The sequence below is a fragment of the Petromyzon marinus genome, chromosome 7, assembly GCF_048934315.1.
Source record: "Petromyzon marinus isolate PM22_M1 ecotype Great Lakes invasive population chromosome 7, UKy_Petmar_22M1.pri1.0, whole genome shotgun sequence".
Taxonomy (NCBI): domain Eukaryota; kingdom Metazoa; phylum Chordata; class Hyperoartia; order Petromyzontiformes; family Petromyzontidae; genus Petromyzon; species Petromyzon marinus.
The window spans coordinates 12,101,716-12,122,303 of NC_133673.1; the positions used below are offsets into that span (position 1 = coordinate 12,101,716).

Here is a 20,588-nt window from a genome sequence, read left to right on the forward strand (position 1 = left end):
TGCAGTTACCAATTTTATATTACACTTTGGTAACCCCATAAGCAAAACTGCAGACTTGAATTCAATATTGAAATTCAGTTTTATTTTTAAAGACATTGCTTCCCACTTTATAAAACTGCACCACAAGGGTTAAGTTCCTAACTTCATTGATAACATGGGTGAACACAAGACCTTGAGGGTCGACCCAATGAGCATATTTCTGTTCATTTTAATGAAGATGTCATTACTTTGAAAACAAAACGGTATTCAGTACAAGGAACAACCCATTTCAAATAGTTATTTGCTGTTGTTAAAGTGAGATACGATAGTTTTGCTGTCTCTAAAAGAGAGCATTATAAAAACATGTAAACAAGTGGGTTTCCCCAACAGTAAACCAACCTATGAAGACATGCACATTACTGTGCACTCTGAAACTGCTGGCAATTGGGTTCATATGAGGTTTGTTTCTTAAATGGCTGCTAATTTAACATTTTGTAAAAACAAATGCTTAATAAGAATCCATATACAGTATATATCGTCAAATATTTACAATATCTAAGCAAGCTGGTGAAAATTGGTTTCTTGGCATGTATGAGTTTCACATTATACACTCCAGTCAAGTGACGAAAAAGTGATTAACAGGATTGAAGCTATACAATTTTCAAATACTAGTATACAGATGCACGCTTTTTCAAACCCCTTACTATATTACAATTTCACAGTAGTACTAAAAAAGTATTAGCATTTAGGTATCTTTTTAAGGTAAATACTTGTCTGTACTTTAAGCTGGTTTTACCATTACAGGGTATTAAATATCATCCAGAGGCTAATTTAAAACACTGCACACCCAGGTATCTATGAAAATACAGAAATGCATGGCAGTACATTCTTGGCGAATTCAAAACAGGAATTAGAAATGTGGAATGTACCAACAAATGTTAAACGATATAAATGGCTGCTTGATGTGCAAATAGAACTGTAAGGACCTGTAAAAAAATCACTTCAAAGGGTTGAATCTGCCCTTCAGATATCCATTTTAAAGTATATAACAGTACCGTTAGGTTTAAAATGCCATTAAAATGTATCTGCTCACTCGGTGGTGTTTTTGTAGCCATTGAAACCTGTCCTGGGATACAGCCACATCGTGCCTAACACTAAAAGGTCACATACTGCCAACCATGCACCATACAAGTTTATCCAGTGCTTGTCACATTACCATGAAAACCCTCGGCTTATGGACAGCTTAAGCAATATACAATCACACCATTTAGGAAAAAGTGTGAGTGGTGATACTGACATGTTACACTTTAAGGGAGCAGAGATTTAAAACTGATAGCAAAAGAATATCGGCACCTGACACAGGCGCAGAACTCTCCCATGACGAAGGATTTGTTGATATAAGTTGACCAAAGGACACAGCACACACCCCTATCAATATAGAACATGCCGATAAGCCGTTTATGGGATCGGTAAACTCAAGACTTGATCATCTTGGCTTGCGTCCTCTGCAAACAGATACAAACCAAAAACACATACAAATTGCAAAATCAAAACGGTAACAACCAGCGCTCAAACCACAGTGCAACAAAGGCTATGTACAAAAGGGGCAAGCTACCAAAACCGTGGCCAAATCGCATTTTTTCATACAAGGGACTCCATCAAAGTGGCATCTACGACGCTGGCCGGATGAAGTGCGCGCGCCCTTTACGAGCGACGCACCCCGCAAGCCGTGCTCTCGCACCTTAGTTGCTGATCTGGAGCAGAGCATTGATGGCGGCCTCCCGGTTACCGCCTTGCGCCTCCAGCACAGAGCGCACCAGCTCGGGCTCAAGTCCCGGGAACACCTCGCGCAGCGCTTGCACCTCCGTGTCTGGCGCGGGCGCCGTCTGCGGTGGGGCTGATGGGGGCTGGGCCGCTGCATCGCCGCCAGGCACCACCACCACCTCGCCAACTGCCACTGCAGGGGTTTGTCCAATCGTGTGAAGATTCCACCACCGTGTATCTGTGGGATCTATTTTTTTATTGTTTTGATACTGGCACAAATGGTCCCCATAGATCTAACTGCTCAATGCGAGCTGTTAATATTTTGATGCTTGCATTGCCTTTAAATTGTTCGCCTTTTGGCATTCTCCGGTTTAACACATGGTGAGACAGCCTCTGGGTGTAGGCCAATCAATATCCAAGACTGTACATTATCAGAGCATGTTTGTCTTCATGTTTTGCCACAAGTATTTGTGGTTAATGCAGACTTGATGCCTTGCAATAGGTATCTATTTGGTTTTTGAACATCTTAATACCTGTTTTATTGCCAGAAGGAGTAAGGCCTATGATAAATTTTTCATCATTCCCCCACTGCTCTGCGTTTGTTTTTCTAAATGTGGGAATGTGGCTACTGTCCATGAGCAAACCAATACACAAACAAGCACAATACTCGTGTGTATTGAGGTATTTTCAATTCCTGCGGAAGCTCCCAAGCACAGCGAAACATCGGACGCTATAACGAACAACACGTGCTACAATCCAAAAACACTTCGCAGCTATACAGCACAACTACCGAAATCTATGCAGAAGTACGGTATGTAAGTACAACCATTGTGAAGATATTCACGAAATGAATCGGGTTACAGGGCATGTAAATATTCTACATGTCGAATGATTCTTGCATGATTCAATGCACGTGTTATGAGCATACGAATATATGTTATTCAAATGCTATGTTGCACACCTAAGTCAAACCACCACTGCTAACTTGAAACATATCCATGTTTGATTTTTACACTTGGGAAGTACAGTATGCTAATTTATAAATGGTATGCTTCAGAGTATTTTCTTTACACCGGATAAAATGTGTCCCACTACTCATAAAATACGTCATAACCGTGTTTGCGATGATGATGTATATAGTTCATCACATGCAGTACCTGGGATGTAGCCAGCAGATTGGTAGTAAGCCTGTAGAGTTTCCTGGGGCTGGGGCTGCACCATCTGGTGTAAGGATATTTCACACATTAACCATTGCTGTCCTGCTTGAGCCGATAGGGATGCAATTTGCCACAACACTGACCACTTTCCTACCGCGTATTGCGGCAGGGAGGGGGGGGAAACCAGAAATGCGGTGGCCTTAAAAACATTAAATCATGCAGGCTAGTCATTACGTTTCTTCACGATTGAGAGGTTTGTACAAGTGTGATATAAGCACTGTACATGTATTGGTCATACATTATCATGCATGTACAGTCATTTTGTCAATCTACTGCTGGATGAGGGCCGCCCCACGCCGTGCTGGTCATGGGGGTTATTTGACCGTGCTTCACGCTGGCCAGTGTTGATTTATGAAGGCAGCAAGAATACTAACAGTACAACATATTTCACTGCACTGTCCTCTGCTGATCACCATGCATCACGCAAAGGACTACGAAAACTCGTTTATGCAAACTCAACCCTGCTTATCTTGCGAGATCGGGCACATCCCTGCCGGCGATTTGGTCGTTCGGGGCGTATTTAATAGGGTGCACACGCTGTGTTGATTCCCCACCCAAAATACCGAGTGCAAAGCGCTGCTCACCGTGTATTGTAGGAGCAGGTTAATAGTGCCCTCCTTGTCCTCTCCTTGGCGGCCGCTAAGCAGGAACCACTCATCGGCCGTCTCGCCCCGCTTGACGTGCTCAGCGATGGGGATGTGTGCCCAGGCTATGCGGTCGTCGGTGGAAAAGGCCCTCTGTGTTCACCCCCCCCCCCCACAATAGAGGAAACAGCGACATAATTCAGGCCCCCACTCCCACACAGTGCACTTTCCGGGGCTGTTGCATTTCACGTGTACTCGTGCACCCGACTCTCACGCAGAATTTAAAATTCCTAGTATTGACCGTGACGCTTTATTGAAACCCTATGAAAAGGTGAGAAAAGCGGTTCTAATCACCTGACAAATGAGCCCTCACGTGGTTAGTTTAGTCCTTGTTTCTAAAATAATTATGATTTACATTTGGTTAAGAAAAAGCTTTCAACATGACTATATGACCCTAAGCCAAGGGTAGGAAACCTTAAGGGAAACATGGGCTGGATATGACCTGCGACTTCATTTGATACGGCCAGCAGCCACACGAGATCTACCACTGCAAAACGACTCGCAAACAATATTCATCCGTCACTGTAAGCACGCACCTTTGCCGTACCAATTGGGTGTTAAACGTAAGTATTTTCGACGTGGCAACTTTAAATGATTTTTTATGACGCTCTATGACTGCAAAGGGCCTCTTTGCAATGCCAGAAGTAACCGAGTCGTGTGTGAATGCGTGGGCCCACCCAGAGGTAATTGAAATTCCTATTTGGCCTTCGATCAGGAAAAGGTTTCTCCCCGCCCCCACTCCCTGACGCCTCCCCTAAAGCAGTGACAGCCACCTTAAATAACCAAAACAGACATTTAAGCAACGTTGCCTTTTGAATACTTCCCGACACACAGAGGCCGCGTGAAGAGAGTTGGTGGCTTTCAAATACCTCGTCGAATATCTCCAGGTAGAAGAAGTCAACCCCCGGGGGTATATTGCAGTGGATGGTTTTGTTCCAGCGGGGGTTCTTGGCTCCGTTCTGGGCTGTGGGAGTCTCGCAAACAGCGTAACCCGCCCGGATACGGCAGTACGGGTCCATGCGCGTCACTCCATAGTTCTTCACCAGCCTGGCCTACATACGGACAGGGGGGCAAGAGACTGCTGCAATAAAACAAGACAAAACAAACAAATTAGGAAAGTCATGCTAACGAATGGATTCTGCAATGCTTTTCAACGTGCGTTTGTCCTTGGAAGTATTTAAATGGCAGTCCAGAAGCCCGATGGGTAGTTGTCAGTGCAAAAAAATGTTTGCATATTTTAAAAGTCCCATTTGCTCTCGGCCAGTTTTCAATGGGGTATAGGTCTTTATCAGCAACACAACAGCTTCGTTCATATTGGGTGATATCACAAGAGTAAATGGGCCCCTCCCCACCCCGTTACAGACAGATGGATCGTGCAAATGCAATAAACACTTTCCACCTCGGTTAGAAAGCATCTAAAAAATAACCACTCCTGTATAGAAACCAGTCTGAAACAAAACAGCTCTATCATTAATCCAGCAGTGATGCGTACATGAATACGAATAACTTTAAAACACTTATATTTATTTTGAACGTACTTTATTACGTCTTCCGATTAGCACGGTTGGCTACGTGCCGTGAGAAGGAAGTTCCACATACATACATACACACACATACCTCACACCATGTCGTGCAGTGTAACGCAGCGCGATGCACGAGAGCGCGGCGGCGAGCAACGCACCTGCATCACCGTTATGCTGAGCCGACCAAGGGGCAGCATGGGGCGGGCGAGCTCGTTGGGTCGGGCGGCTTGCTGCTCAGCCGTGGGGGAAATCCGCAGGAAGTCGTGTGGCAGCTCGCCCAGGTATACCTGTCACAGACGCCACCCGCCGTCCAGGACTTAGAACAGGCTTCTTTCACTTGTGGCCCGCGGGCCGTAATTGTGTCCATAAAAGCTCCCGGAGTGACCCCCGCTCAGGAGTGGCAAGGTAAGCTCGAGCTAAGCTCGACTAGACGGAAAAGAGACGCGGCTGTGATATAAAAATACGAACAAGAGACAAAGATAACAGAGCTGTAGACTCGACATTAAGATTAGTGAGATGAAAGGAAGATGAACAAGAGCTGAGAGACCTGCCGACAAGTGAAACATTATGTGGTGACATACATGCAGGTTATAATATTAAGAAGTTATTTGCCATCATAGCATGACGTCCTGTAGCCCGCCGGCACACGCTTTATGATATTATTTTGCCCACAAACTGTAGTTAAAGAACCCTGGCATACTCATTACAGATCCAGCGAATGTTGCCAATAAACAAGGAGGCACCAGAAAATCGAACATCCCAAGATGTCAAGTGGAAATGAAATCCATAAGTTTGATTGACAAGAGTACAAAATAGCTTATATCACCAGTAGTTGTGCTAAATGTATCATCAATGGCAACTGGAATTAATTTGGTCGTTTCAGGTTGATAATACAACATAGCCTGCAGTAACTGAAGAGCGAAATTGAATCTGTCAACCTGGTTGAAGACATTATTACCCTGCCTTGAGAATAAATGTGCACAGATTGGCCAACACAAAATCCAATTAAACTCACAATGGCCCTCGGTCTGGAATAGCCAAACCAGATGTCCACTTTGTAAAATCATTGACACCTACAATGTAATACGTTCAAACTATTTATACATGTTTTGCAACAAGACATTCCCAACTGATTTTGAAGGCACAATACTGCAAGTCATCCCAATGATGTGCTTTGCTTAATAAGCTGAAGCCAGTTTATCAGAAAACAAGGGATAAGGTCTCTTAAAAGCGTACCAAATGCAGTCCTTATTTCCTATTATTCAACTATTCTTTTTATACAGTCTGGCATTCATCTCCTCTATCCATTAGTTTAGGCCTTCATTCAGTGTGCAGTGGACATCTCCAGCAACACAATACAACTATACAATTGGACACGAATTTCTCAAATGTGCCTTTTCCTTTGCACAGTAAAAATTATTTTTGTTAAACCGAGTGTGTGCATTTGGGCCGAGGTTTAATCGGGCATTTTTTTTGTTTAACATCTTGGCCGCAGTTAAGAATAAAAGTTCAGAACGTTTGAGTTAATAAATAACTGTGTGGTTCAATGTGCAACCTATTTTCATTGACTCCCCCCCCCTCATAAAAAATAATGCAAACGTGACTAAAATAACATCTCCAGTCAAAAAAATAAATACCCCGAGGCACAAAGAAGGGCTCAGATGTACATGGTAAACACTACTGCACTGGCTTTGTGCCAAACATTTGCACACCTTCATTCCATTAAAGTGCCTCGTTGAGCCTCACAGATTCCTAATACTAAATCCAACAAATCCTACAGATGCCCTAAGGTTGGGCTATCGTACGGCTGGGCATTCCCACCGACTCGTAAGCACACCTCTTAGTTGTGCTCCCTTATCCAAATGCTCCCAGACCATTTCAATCACATTAAAAGGTAATAACGGTGGAGTCATTAAATTACTTCCTCATACCACTGCTGGTGGAAAAGCCTCCACTAGAGGGAGTTCTAGAGAGCTCCACTTGAGGGTAATTTGGCCGACTCCACGAGGCTGGCAAGATGCCTTGGAAGAGGTGGGAGTATCCATACTTCACCCCGCCAGACGCGACCTGCCGAGAGACTGTGGTGTAGCCATATATAACTGCTGGGTGGATGGAGGCGAGGGGATTTAGAAAAGAAAATTATTGCTTTGGCTGCCGCACCGGGAGATCGAACCGGCAACCGCTGTATTTTACACTCCAAGGTGCTGACCCATTACACCATCCTTCAACTAGATTATAATAAACAAATCCACAGCTTAGTTAAGTCCATCAATACAAAGTAATGTTTTTATATAGAGTGAATTGCATCTCAAAACGCTTAGCATTTTGACCCACCACACAAACTTCTTAAAAAACTAAAATATGACCATCATAAAAAATCTACAAGAACACCACAGGTAGACAAAACAAAATACGACCAGGAGCATGGAGGAGAACAAATCATGGCCCAAGTGGGGCTTCGTGAATCACTCGAGCTCCCGATACTGCATTGGCAGTGGGTGCACAAGCACAAATTAACAAATATCCTCACATTCATCAATAATGCTACCTTTACAAAATTATAGAATGGGCAATGGCCATTCTTCACAGCACACAGATAGGCCGGAGAGGTAGAGCGAGGTAGAGGGACTACCTCTCTTGTTCTGTGAAGGGCCACTGCCCGAAACGTAGCCTCTTAGATACAACTTTATTAATACAATATTGTATGGTGACCGAGTAAAACAGGGTAATGGCCTATTCAAACATGACAATTCCACAAAGTAGACGGAGAAAATACATGGGAAGGTCATGTTTGGAGATGCAAACCTGCTAACAGACGCACTGTAAATGCAGGAAAATATTGTCGAAGGTTAAAAAAAATGTCCTCTGGTAAAAAAAAAATGCCTTGTTGGCTGTCACCTCAAGTGTGCCAAAATAGAAGTGGAAGAATGATGCACGCTTCAATACATAGTGGGCAGTGTGTACTGCATATGACTAGATCAACCGGAACGTGCCCGAATTTGTCAAATCTCTGAAAGCTAAGCAGGGTTGATCCTGGAGAGTGCTTGGATGTGGGGGGGGGGGTGTTACATCCACACATCACAGGTGTTACAGGCTGTGGGGCTGCGTGGTGGGCAGACGAGGACAGTGCAACAAAATCTGTTCAGCACAGTGCTTCTATGCTCCCACGTCTATCCTTCTCCAGCCATCACAAACCTGCACCGACCAGCATGTTGAAGTATGGCCTAAATGACCCCCCCACGACCCCAAAAGGCATGGGAAGGCCCTCAATTCGGAAGTGGATTGACATATTGCTGGAGCACAGTACTCAATCAAGGAATTGGCTCACCCTCTGTTTCCAGCCATGAGCCACCACAGGTGAAAATTCCACATTAGTACAACGGGACCAAGCGGCCTCAAAATCACAACCGCAGTTCAGTACTCCATATAATCCAATATTACAAGAGGATTTTTTTTGGGTGTGCATATAATACTTGGCATTCGTTGTATCAATCCACTGCTGGATGAGGGCCTCCCCATGGCCGTGTAGCTCATGTTTTGTTTTTTTCCACCATTGGGGCACCGCGGTGGCCAGGAGATGTCATCGCCCTCGCCTGGTACGCAGGAAGTCCATAAGTTCGATCCCGGACCCTGACGATGGCTGTTGTATATTTGTAATGTGCGTGTTCCCTTGCTCTCCCCCGTGATGGTCGAGGGAATTTTGTCTCCCGTGTCCCCCGCGGTTTTGCCCTCCACATTTAGCCACATGCATTGAAATTATTTGGCTACTATACATTCGCACACGTGATAAACCACAAAGACGAGCCATCATATGCGGCCAGATCGCCTCTGAAAATAAGCTCATAGTTTCAGCGGTGTTTTACCTGGTAAAATATAAATATATTGCACACTTCCCTACAGCCGAGTCAGTATTTCCTATCAATGCCCCTTGGTCACATTGTGTAGTGCCAAGATCCCACCACTAGGCCACACAAATATTAAAGTAATAATTTTCGTCATTTTACAAACACATTTACGTATACACACACACCCACACAAACAACCGTTTCATATAAGTACCGTACATGACATTAGAAAGGTAAATGTGGTCCTGTGGACAGTACTGTTAACGCGTGCACAATGCGCTTTCTAACTGCACAGCTGAGAGTGTCATCTTCCTGGTATGTGGAACTGTTTCCTCTCCAAAGCCAAACTGTAAATCGAACGTGGGCGAGTATGATTCAACACTGATGTTTGGGTCAGATCGCGTCGTGAATAAAAAACACGCGTGTGTGTGTCATACAGCCTTCTTCCCACCCGGCATATTTGGTCAGAAAATCCACAATATACGGCACAACAGTATGGGTCCTTTTACGGCACAGTAACAACAAAAAGGTCCCATTTTGTAGCTGCTCACCCCAAGCTATAATTGCTATGATAGTAAATTGTTTTTGCACTGTTCGCCTTTTGGCGTTCTCTGGTCTGACACTGGTGAGAATAGGTCATGAAGAGAGAGCTGCTGTTACTGCTGTAGGCTAGTCAATTTCCAAGACAATGCCATATATTCATTATATCAGGGCATGTATTTGTTTGCATGTTCACCACAAGTACTGTGTGTGGTTAATGCAGTAACTTAATTCCTTGCAAAATGTTTCTATTTGGTGTTTGAACATCTTAACACCTGATTTAAAGCTTTCGTGACTGTTTGGGATTCGTATTCTTGGTTCTTTCGGTAAAGTCACGTAGAAGGGAAATACTAAAATAATAAAACGTTGCATTACTTTATTATTAAAGCCTATTATTGTTTTCATATACGGCACAGTATGTGTGCTGCTGCTGCAGCAGTTCATGCATCTAGCACGTGTTACGAATTTGGCTGTCGGGTGGTGCAGGGTGTACGACACACATTATTACTTCCCAAATCAATTTCTAATCAGAACTCTATTAAGGGAATTGACCTAAATCATCCCGATGCAGGAGACAAGCTCCCTGTCATGAAGTCTTGGCAGCAATAATGTGTTGCATCTGTAATCGCTTACATTAACTGCGTGATCGTTAAGAGTTTCACAACGTTACATCGTCCTTCGTGGAAGGGACGCGTTAAGATGTCACACGTGAATGCTGTAAATGAGCATCCCCTTTCGGCAATTAATCCACTGCTAGATGGATGAAAGCGTATCGACATTTGGGCAGCCAAAGTACACGGCGTCCGTATATATAAAAAATAAATTACGGACGATAATGTAATGGAAACCCTTAAAATATAAGATACACATACCGGCACACATTAACACACGACCACAATCATGATTAACCCCAAATGTTGCCTGTTATCATCTGCTTCCCATGAGCTATATTATTCACATTATAATCACGCTGCACGGTCACAATATAATAATACTATGGGGCAAGCAGCTTTCACTGGGGTGGGTGGTTTTATTTTTGTTTACGCAATTTAAAAGACGCAAACGCTAATTAAACGCGTTGTTTTGCTCATTCGCACAAGCCTTTAAACAGCGACGCGGATTTATATATGTTATAAGCGGTGGGGGGGGGGGGGTTTAACATCTGGCGGTGATGAAGGACGCTCTCGTGTGAAGGTGCAAGGTTGTTGTTGTGGTGGTTGTTGCCTCGCCGGATCCTCACAACAATTAGCCGATGCGGACTCATCCAGCAGCGGATCGGGCCCGGCTGGCAATGAAACATCGCCATGCGAATTGCTGCCCGCCGCCGCAACACACGCTGGCCCAACAACTCTCGTTACTACAAGAACGGCAATTACGTTACGGAATTATCATCGAGCCCCCAACCACAACCACGTTAGCTGTTTGGTGCTCGTGCACCAAACAGTAACAGCGGTCGACAGATCACGACTTAAGACGATCAATGAATGCCCCTCGTGCGAGATCTGCACATCAACACGCAACAACCTCGGCACGGGCCTCGTTACCTGTCCCCTCGCCGTGGCAAACGATGCCATCGCCATGCCGCTTGTGTTGTGTTGTTGTGATGGTGGTGGAGTTGTTGTTGTTGTTGTGCTTGCTCGGCTTCACCGGTATCCAACTCAGGAGCAACCTCGCTCTGCGGTCTCCTGCTGCCCCCCCACCTAGCTCGCGATGATCTCCTCCTCCTCCTCCGTCCTAATCTCTTTGTCTGCAGGCACCCCACCCCTCGCAATGTAACAATTAAACCCCACAAATCTCCCTTCCCTTCGGCCTTTCTCTCAACTCCTGCTACCACCGCGGTTGCGAAGTGGCCAGAGCGGCCCCCCACTCCACCACCACCACCACCAACCCCGTGCCACGCGCAGTGCTGCACGCAAATGGCACCGGCCGCAAAATATTCAAAATGCACGACGCCAGCGGATGAAGACGGAGAGAGAGGAGGGGGAAAAAAACAGGTTGCAGGGAAGCCAACACGCCTGTCTGCTAGAATAATAGCTGCTGCTGCTGCTTTGCTGATGGTTGGTGATGGTGGTGTAGAATGTTGAGCCTCCCTGTTGCTGCTGCTGCTGCTGTTGTTGTTGCCCGCCTCTACGGATGCGATGTCGCAGCAACGTTCCAACTGCAGTGCTGTTTGTGTGCCCTCGCCACTCTTGCGCTGTGTTGTAGCTTCCTGTCGTCGTTGTTGTTGCTTTGTGTGTGTGTGGTGGTGGGTGTGTGATCACTGCTGCAGTGTTCTCCAACCCGGGGGTGGGGTGTGTGGGGGCTACCCTTGTGTGCGCTGACTGCTAACGTGTGGCGTGCCTGTGCGCGAGTTAACACTGCGTGATAAATGCCCTCTTGCCGCCGCCGCCGCCGCCGCTGCTGCTATTCACCAACAACACCACGAGTCTGGCTGGATCTGTGTTCCTCTTCCTTCCGCCGTCCCTTCTCTCCCACCCACTGCACCACCCACCGCCACCCCGCCCACCACCAACCACCGCACCACCACCCCCCGCCCCACCACCACCACCCACCGCACCACTAACACCACCACCACCCACCGCACCACCACACCACCCACCGCACCACCACCCCCACACCGCCCTTTTTTTTTCAAGAATTTCAACAACAAAAAACAGCGGGCTCATAAAGCGGCGTTTTGGCTTTAGCCTCCCATCAGCTTGAATATCCACGTGGTGGCGCCCTTATACGAAGCAAAATCGATCACTCCGTTAGAAATATAACATATTCTTGGTTCTTTCGGTAAAGTCACGTAGAAGGGAAACAATACAATAATACAAATATAAAACAAACAAAAAATTCTCACTGAGAATTTCTCACTGACTTAACCGTAAGAACCAAGAATATGAATCCCTGCAGTCACGAAAGCTTTAAATCAAAACCACAACAAACAATTGCCGTGCTTTGGCTGAAATTCACATTCAACAAAAGTTGACAATTTACGGAATGTTCAGCTTCGGGTGGCTGTGCGCACAATAAACAATACTGTACTGGAGTGGAACAATGCATGTGCGTCTATTTGAAATGCAAATATTTAGCATGCAGGTTTAAAATATTTGGTTCGGCTAGATTTTAATAAAGTATATACTGTGCATTCACCATTAATACTGCCAAAAAACAAATTAAAAACACAGTGCAATCGTCTACAAGGCAGTAATAATGTAGAGGGTGGTGAGTTTTTATTCTAGGTTCATGCCTGTAATTATTTTTTTTCTTCCAAAAATCCTCATTTTAAGCCACGCCATTTGATTTACAAAAATATGCGATGTACACCTGCCAAACGAAACCATTTTCAGTCATAATCCGCATATTTATACTGGAGGAATCCGATGAGCTATAAAGCTCATTTCCATGGATGTCCAGTAGGGGCGGGTCAGCCCACTGCTGCTCCATGAAGAATACCCATCATGATCCTTTGCCAATGGTATCTACATCACTCACACTCCATCTGCATTATCTTTTAACGTTCAGTCAAGTCAGTGATTGCTTTTCCTCCGATTACAAGACTCCGTTCACAGTACGTATGACCAAAGAACGAAGATGCCCGCACCAATTAGATATCGGAAGCTACGCCGGGTTGATGACCATGCACGACGATGGTGGTGTTGTCGGTTGCTCAGGGCTACGCTGTGAACAATGGGGAGGTAGAGTTGTTTTAATTGTGTACTGTTACTATGCTCCCACGTATTGTTGTCCGCGTCTTGCAACCCACACTAATGAAAGAGAGAGGGTGTTGAAACAATCTCCGTGACCACGGCAGCATGGGGAGGCATTCATCCAGCAGTGGGCTGACAAAAGGACTGTAGATTTAACATCACATTAACTTTACACATTCATCGATATTACTGCTTTAAAAGAAAGATAGATGACGTTTCGGGCAACGGCCCTAATGCAATTGCGCTTGTGGGCCACTGCCAACGCAGCATTCCAAAATAATGTCTCATTTACAGGCTTTGGATTTTCTATGAGGTTCTCCTAACACGTTTCCCAGCCTCGAATTATGTAAATAATAATGCCATTGAGTCTCAAGACTTCATTACAAGAGGTGTTCCTGCCTTTAAATGATTTGGCCAATTCCCAAAATGAGAGTTTGGCTTGGGAGAGGAACACCGAAGTAATGTGTCAAAACCAACACGAGGGGGATAACACACATTGAACGTGCCTTTTCGCAAGATCGCATTTGGCTTATGTTACACCATGTGTTGTACGTCGAGATAAAGTGTTATAACTGTTTTCAACGCTAATATATAAGCCACGTTGAGTATCTAAAAATAAATGTAGAAAAACAATCACTAAGTTTTTATGAACATATGTACCTTCGTAAAATGTTTAATCACCCCAAACAGCCTTCTGCGTGTTATTGCCCATGCAAAAAAATGAAATCATACAATATTGAAGCAAACATTTTGACTTGCCCAGATTTTAATGAACGGTTAAAGGTTTGTGTGGACAGGGCTTAATTTCTATCGTTAAACTAATTTGGAACGTATCACAATTTAATAAGACTACTGAACATAATTAGAGAATCTATGTACAGTACATGTAAATCGGACACAATAATACTCATGTATTTTATGAATTATAAAACAAAAATGTGAGAATGCACTGAAAGTAATGTGACGGCATGTCGCATATCCACCTTATGACCAATTAACTGCCAGGGCAGTATGTGGACGTATTGGCGGTACACCAATGCAGCATAACACACCGGTCATCATAAAACAGTCTAAAATCTAAATCTGAACCGACATTCGTCTTCCGACTGCTTCGACATCGCGATAACTGATTTCGACGCACCACTACGCAATATTTTTTGACCGGGGGTTTAAAATCGCCGATAAAAATTGCAAAAAAAATAGCTTTTTATATACCGCTCACTGGTGTACCGTCAACACGTTCATTTGTGCAACGTGCAAATTAGATTTGTTTTGATGTTCGCATTTTAGTATTTCACCTTTTCACAGTCTCCAGCTAGGCAGATATACGACATTGTATTGTAGGGTAAATGTTGATGGTTATTTTAAGTCAGTTTGTTAAGCAAATGTAAAATAATTTTGATTATTCGTGGTCGAAGCAGCAACTATCATTGAGCAGATGGTATCTATTTTTAAATAAGACGTGCAAAAATTGAGCATAACCAACAAAATTGGCTGTACAGTTTTCAGATTGTAAATAACAGATCCCATAGGGCTGTTCTCTCTTACCTATGAGCAATAATAGACATTTTGGCCATGACACCCATAAAGGATGTTTTTAACGTTTTTAGATATATATAAAAATACTCTTTGGAAAATATATTTTTACATGTAAGAGCACCTTTATCATTTACAGTATATACAACCTTTAAAAGATAAATTTAGGTTATATAAGGATTATGATCATTCTACGTAATTTATTTATAAAATAGATGCTTTTGTTAATGCACTACTGGATAAAGCCTCTCCACTGTTAATAGTCAGTTGAAACAAATTTAAATTAGACTGTTTGTGTCCGTAGTTGTGCTGCATAGCTCTCTGATGTGCTTGAGGGTTTGTACTGTGTGTTTGTTCGGCACGATGCCCTCCATTTCACTTCCCGAAGATGTTGTCAGCACAAAGAGTGGAACGTCGTACATCTTGCCGAACAACTCGCGGTACTAGCCGAGAACACATCAGAGAACTAGAGCTGTAAATGCTCTTTCATTGCGTTCAAGCAACAAGTATGGTTGAGTATGTCAGCCATTCTTAAACAACACGTGCAAGAATGGTGTAACTCACCAACACATTTAGTGTGCAAAGAATTGTACAGCTTCCCAAAATCCAAATAATACAGATTCCAAAGGACTGGTCTTATCTTTGAACTGTAATTAGTAGCATGTTGGACATACCAAACATAGAAAAACATGTTTAACCTTTCTATAAAAGCTATTAATAGGAATACATTACTGTATATATTTTTAAAAATGTAATTGCAGCTTAATCATTGGTATACAATATTGTAAGATAGACCGAAATTAAAATGACTATTCGTCTTTCATTTATAATGCACTATCTCTTGTCAATCCACTCCTGGATGCAAAGCCTCCCCACTCCTGGATGCAAGCCTCCCCACACCATGTCAATCATGCAGGTTGACCATACTGCACCATGCTGGTCATTGCAGGTTGCAGGTTTGTTCAGATATTGCTCAACACTGATATTAGCCTTTAACCATTTCCAGAAATGTAACTCAGGTGGTGAGGTTCATAGTGCAGTGCATGAACTACTGCACCACCCCCTCCCCTCCCTCCCCCCATCTACACAGCTTGGAGAGCAGTGAACTGGCAAACATTTTTCTAAGGCAAGTACAATTTTTGATTCGGGCTATGATTGAGATAAGGGAAAACGAAAAAAATGACATGTCCATTTAACATTTATTTACACTGAAATAATTCCAATTCTAGGTATACATTTATAACACACAGTGTTGTTTTTTTCATAATACACACTAGCCTTCCATGTCCCGCTTCTGTGTGAAGTACATCTTGAATCGATCTTGGGCATACTCCTGTAAACAATAACATTTCTACCATCAACCTATTTTTTTTAACAAGAACGTAAGTGCACTTCCAAAATAAATAAATAAAAGGTGGTAATTGACAGCAGTGTGCTTGCAAAGTGCCATACAGAATTGCTGCCCTTACCAAGTAACCAAAGGAGATGGACGACATCTTGGCCTGAAGGATTGCCCAGAGGCCCCAGTAGAAATGTGATGCCAGAGCGAACCTGCAAGCGGTGCACAGGCGCAGAAGAAGCAGTAAAGAGTTCAGGAGAGAGAGAAAATGTAACCAGGGTCACCCCAGAGGTACCCGGAGACTTGGGGCTGGAAGCCCGGGGCGGAATGTCACGTGGAGCCCCTTTAAAAGCGAGAAAAATTTCGGTCCATCATGGGCTCTTCCTTTTTGTGAAGCCCAGAGCTAATTGCTCATTTTGTCGTCCCCCCCTCTGCCCATGCCCTGCCCCCCCCCCCCCACTAACCCTAACCCCCCCACCTGCTCCCCAACCCATCCTCTGGGCAGCAGTGCATTTAACGACTAATTCATGCAACTGTGATCACTACAACAGCACAGCAGATTAATCACATTGCTCATTCCAATAAAAGGATCACTAAGAGGGAGAAAATAACTCAGCTTGAGCAAACGAACATGTATCGGTAGGTACATGTACAGCCCTTTTATTAATCCACTGCTGAAAGGGGGGCCTACCCACACCCTGTGGGGTTATTTGTCCATCCTTCACCAAGTTGAGTCATTCATTTTCCACAGGGAAGAGTTTTCTCTTTCGTGACAAGTGTTAACGATCTACACGTAATTTTTTGTTGCAGTAGCATCCTGATTATAACCGTGGTAGGATGGAAGCTGTCAAGTGTAGCTTATCAAATCAGCATGTGTTCACGTATAGAAATTGCATCATGTTCACGAGTAGCGTACATCTTTTGGAAGGATGCATGCCTTTTTATCCATCCTAATAGTTTCCGACCACCAATAATTTTAAACAAATTACACTTATTCGATTAAAAAGGTTAAATGAAAACCAGGTAAATCAGCACCGACTCCGCTGGCTGTAATGTTCACGTGTATTCTCACCGATTCACTTCAAACAGCATCTGTGCTACATGCTTGTCAGATTGCGCTGCAGAAATGTTGTGTTCTCTCCCCTGGTACTCCATGATGTAGTTCCTTAGGAAATTAGTCTGCGAGAGGTAAAAAACAAAATTACAGGCCTGTCGAGACATCGCTTCTTCAATGATCATATATTCTTAGGCTCACGATACGCACATCGATGCACGTGTTGAATATTTTTTTTTCATTTTGTACATGTACGCATTTTGGTCCTACGACACCAGCAGCCACTCGAGGTGCGACGCATTACCGACAACGAAATAAATAACCTCTTGAATGGCATTCCTGAATCATGAGAATTCATCAAATTGTGAGACAGCATATCATTTTAACACGTAGCAGGCTTTCGTGACCAGTATTATTCATAATAAAGGTTTTTGGGTTAGATTGCGTTATTTATAAATGTGTCGTAACCCTCCACCACCCGACACGCCCAATCAGCAAAAAGTGTCACGTTGACAAAAGACAAATAGTTCACTACTTTAGCCCACCGGTGTGTTGAAGAGTGAAATCCACTGAGCCCCCAATAATAAATAGCGGGAGGGTTTAACAGTGGAACGTTGGGCCAATTACATTAATAATTAATCATTGTCAAACACTACAATCTGAAGCAAGAGACTGCTAATTCGGCACAATGCCCAAGACGCAGAGTGAACGGCATACTTAAAGAATAGCAAATTGACAAAATAAAATGTAATTGTGCGGTTCATCAGAGCACCTGCTGATCAAGAGTTGGGTATCGCTTCGCATCTGAATGGAAATAGGGCCAAGTGTCACAGGCGTAATCATATATCCACTCACAGAAGTGGTTCCCAATGTCGAATCCCCTGTGAACGACACACACGATGAAGGTTAACCAACCGCATTCCCACAGATAATCCCCTCCACGTGCATGTCCTCTAAAGGTCTGAAGAGAGATGCAGGCGTCAGTATTGATTAAAAAGCATCCCCCCCTCTGCAGACAGTCCACCCCACACCCATATGTCACCTCCTGCTTTAAAACCTGCCACGCAAGGCAGCTGGCCATGCATGCAATTTGCATTAATCAGTTGTATTCCGCTGGGACATGGGGAAACCTATTGAGCGGTCACTGAACACACTCAATTGATTACCTCTTGCTTGACACAACTGCAATTACACTATAATTTATTCCAGCAGTGGGCTTACTGTAATTTTTGGGTTTGGGAAACTCATTCAGAAGAGACAAAGAAGATCCAATAGAACGGTTATTCAGATGCCACAAGTGCAGGGCAGAAGGGGCAGAGGAGACCGAGGGTGCGATGGAAGGATGTGGTAGAATGACACGAGGATAGTGGATGTGACCAGAGAGTAGACACATACATTCATAACATTATTTACCCTTGTAAATGCTGCTGATTCTCTATGTCAGGTGACGAAATAGAAAAGCATATGGAGAAATAAAATCCCATCAGCGAATCCTATGTAATGGAACTTTATGCATAGAAGGAAAAAAAGTGGGCTTACCACGAATCTCTGGCACACAAAGCTAATTCAAGGTTCTGTGGCAAGCTACAGAAGTGCCCTTTGCCAGCATATCGGTTTTAGCTGGGAGTCAAGTTGGTAATTAAGTTCTCCTAGACATCAACCATTTGCAGAACACACACACACACACTCTGTGAAATTCAACCAAACCTGTAGTTATAGCTGCAGTATTCAAAGTCGATGAGCATAAGCTTCTTGCTTTTCTCAGAGCTTTCATCCAGGAGCAGAATATTTCCTGAAAATTGAGGAGGAGCTCTGCTTAGGTCATTTGGAAAGCAGATGTACTTCCCCACCCAATGATTTCGAATCTTTATTTGTCCAAGACGTGTGCATTATAGAAATCATGACTTACCTTCCTGACAGTCATTGTGGCAAAACACAACTGGGGATGGTGTCGCGTTGAGAATATCTCTGAAAAGACAAATGACGAAAGGAAATTGCCCCCATTGTCTGCAACGAGGCTTAAACTCTATAGAATAAAATAGATGTTTTGCATTGTTGAAATTATGTAACAGAGCAATCGAACGAGAAAATTACTCTGCACGATTGTCCCGTATGCTTGTTGGCTCTTATACCTTAATCTTTGTAGCTCATTTGGCAAGTCACAGGCAAGTAGGTCGTCATATTTAATCTTTTTGGAGCTCTCCGAGAAATCCAATTTCATAACCTGATTGAGGTACCTGCAAAGACAAAAACTAAAAATAACCCAACCGTTGGCCATTTACGAGTTGTGACAGCAGACTTTAACCAACACACATGGTGGGCCTTCCATGCTGTGATTAAGCCTACAATGATGCATACACAGTAGTGTGTTTTTTACAGATAAAGTTCATACTGAAAACTTAAGGGCCGTGTAGTTGTTAAACATTCCCAGTGATCTGATGAACTGTCATTGCTGTATTTGGGGGTCACAATTCGACTTGAGAACATATTCTTTCTGTTTGTCTTGTTTCTCCCCCCCCCCCCCCATGATTTTTGGTCAGTTTCGTTCCCATCATAAACTATTTTACTAAGCTATTATTTTTTAACTAAATGTGGAGGGAAAAATCGGAGGAGATCCACGCGTCCACGAGAAGAACATGCAAACTCCAAATATACAGGTATCAGAGTCGATATCGAACCCACGACTTCCTATATACCACGTGAGGTAGTTAACACCTCGTAACAGTGGCGCCCCACGGTGGTAAGAGTGGGATATGAGCATCTACAATTCGCATAAGCTGTCTATTTCACACGCTCATCTTGATTATGGTATCGTGAGTTTCAAAAGTAATGTTAATCAATGAATTATTGTATCGTGACATGCCCCTATGCTTTACATAACAAGTTTGGTGAGTTGGGTGGACTTTATGCAATTGTGTTGTGTTTATGGTTGAGTTAATCCAAGATATAGGATGACTCGACAGTGCTGTCAAAGCTACAGGTCATATTTTTTGGAAGACAATAATGAGCATTATTGTATTATTTTTCTATCTACGTGACTTTACCGAAACACCCAAAGAGTAATAATGTACATGTTTTGGCAAGACATGACTAAATCATGAGAAATTAACATTCATAAGCATAACTCGAACGATGAGTCATTACCATTGATAATTTAATCAGCAACACGAATTATTACATTTTGATTTAAAGCTTTCGTGACTGCAGGGATTCATATTCTTGGTTCTTTCGGTAAAGTCACATAGAAGGGAAACAATAAAATAATAATTAAAAATAATAAAAATATAAAACAATTATATTCTCACGACGTTTCGACTGCAACACAAGCGATCATCATCAGGTGTGAAAACCACAGCAAGAAAATTTGAAAACAGTGGCGTTTTTTTTACGTTAGCACCACGGAGAGCGATTTGGCAGTTATTCAGATGGACGAGTCCATCTATGTTCGGAAA

General features: G+C 43.4%; 1 protein-coding gene across 3 annotated transcripts in view; it reads right to left on the minus strand.

The window, feature by feature from the left end:
* Window positions 1-60: 60 nt before the first annotated feature.
* CHKB (choline kinase beta) overlaps window positions 61-20,588 on the minus strand; it is a 30,422-nt gene continuing 9,894 nt past the window's right edge. For 2 of the 3 annotated variants that reach the window (XM_076065394.1, XM_076065396.1), the window contains 12 exons: window positions 19,269-19,373; window positions 19,046-19,104; window positions 18,844-18,928; window positions 17,909-18,017; window positions 17,155-17,261; window positions 16,213-16,294; window positions 5,286-5,414; window positions 4,474-4,656; window positions 3,545-3,697; window positions 2,901-2,964; window positions 1,721-1,990; window positions 61-1,484 (listed from right to left, as the gene is read on the minus strand). In XM_076065394.1, coding sequence (XP_075921509.1) covers window positions 1,722-1,990; window positions 2,901-2,964; window positions 3,545-3,697; window positions 4,474-4,656; window positions 5,286-5,414; window positions 16,213-16,294; window positions 17,155-17,261; window positions 17,909-18,017; window positions 18,844-18,928; window positions 19,046-19,104; window positions 19,269-19,373 — 1,345 coding nt within the window. In that variant the 3' untranslated portion in view covers window positions 61-1,484; window position 1,721. The remainder of the gene's footprint in view (window positions 1,485-1,720; window positions 1,991-2,900; window positions 2,965-3,544; window positions 3,698-4,473; window positions 4,657-5,285; window positions 5,415-16,212; window positions 16,295-17,154; window positions 17,262-17,908; window positions 18,018-18,843; window positions 18,929-19,045; window positions 19,105-19,268; window positions 19,374-20,588) is intronic. The other variant, XM_076065395.1, reaches the window with a different exon arrangement.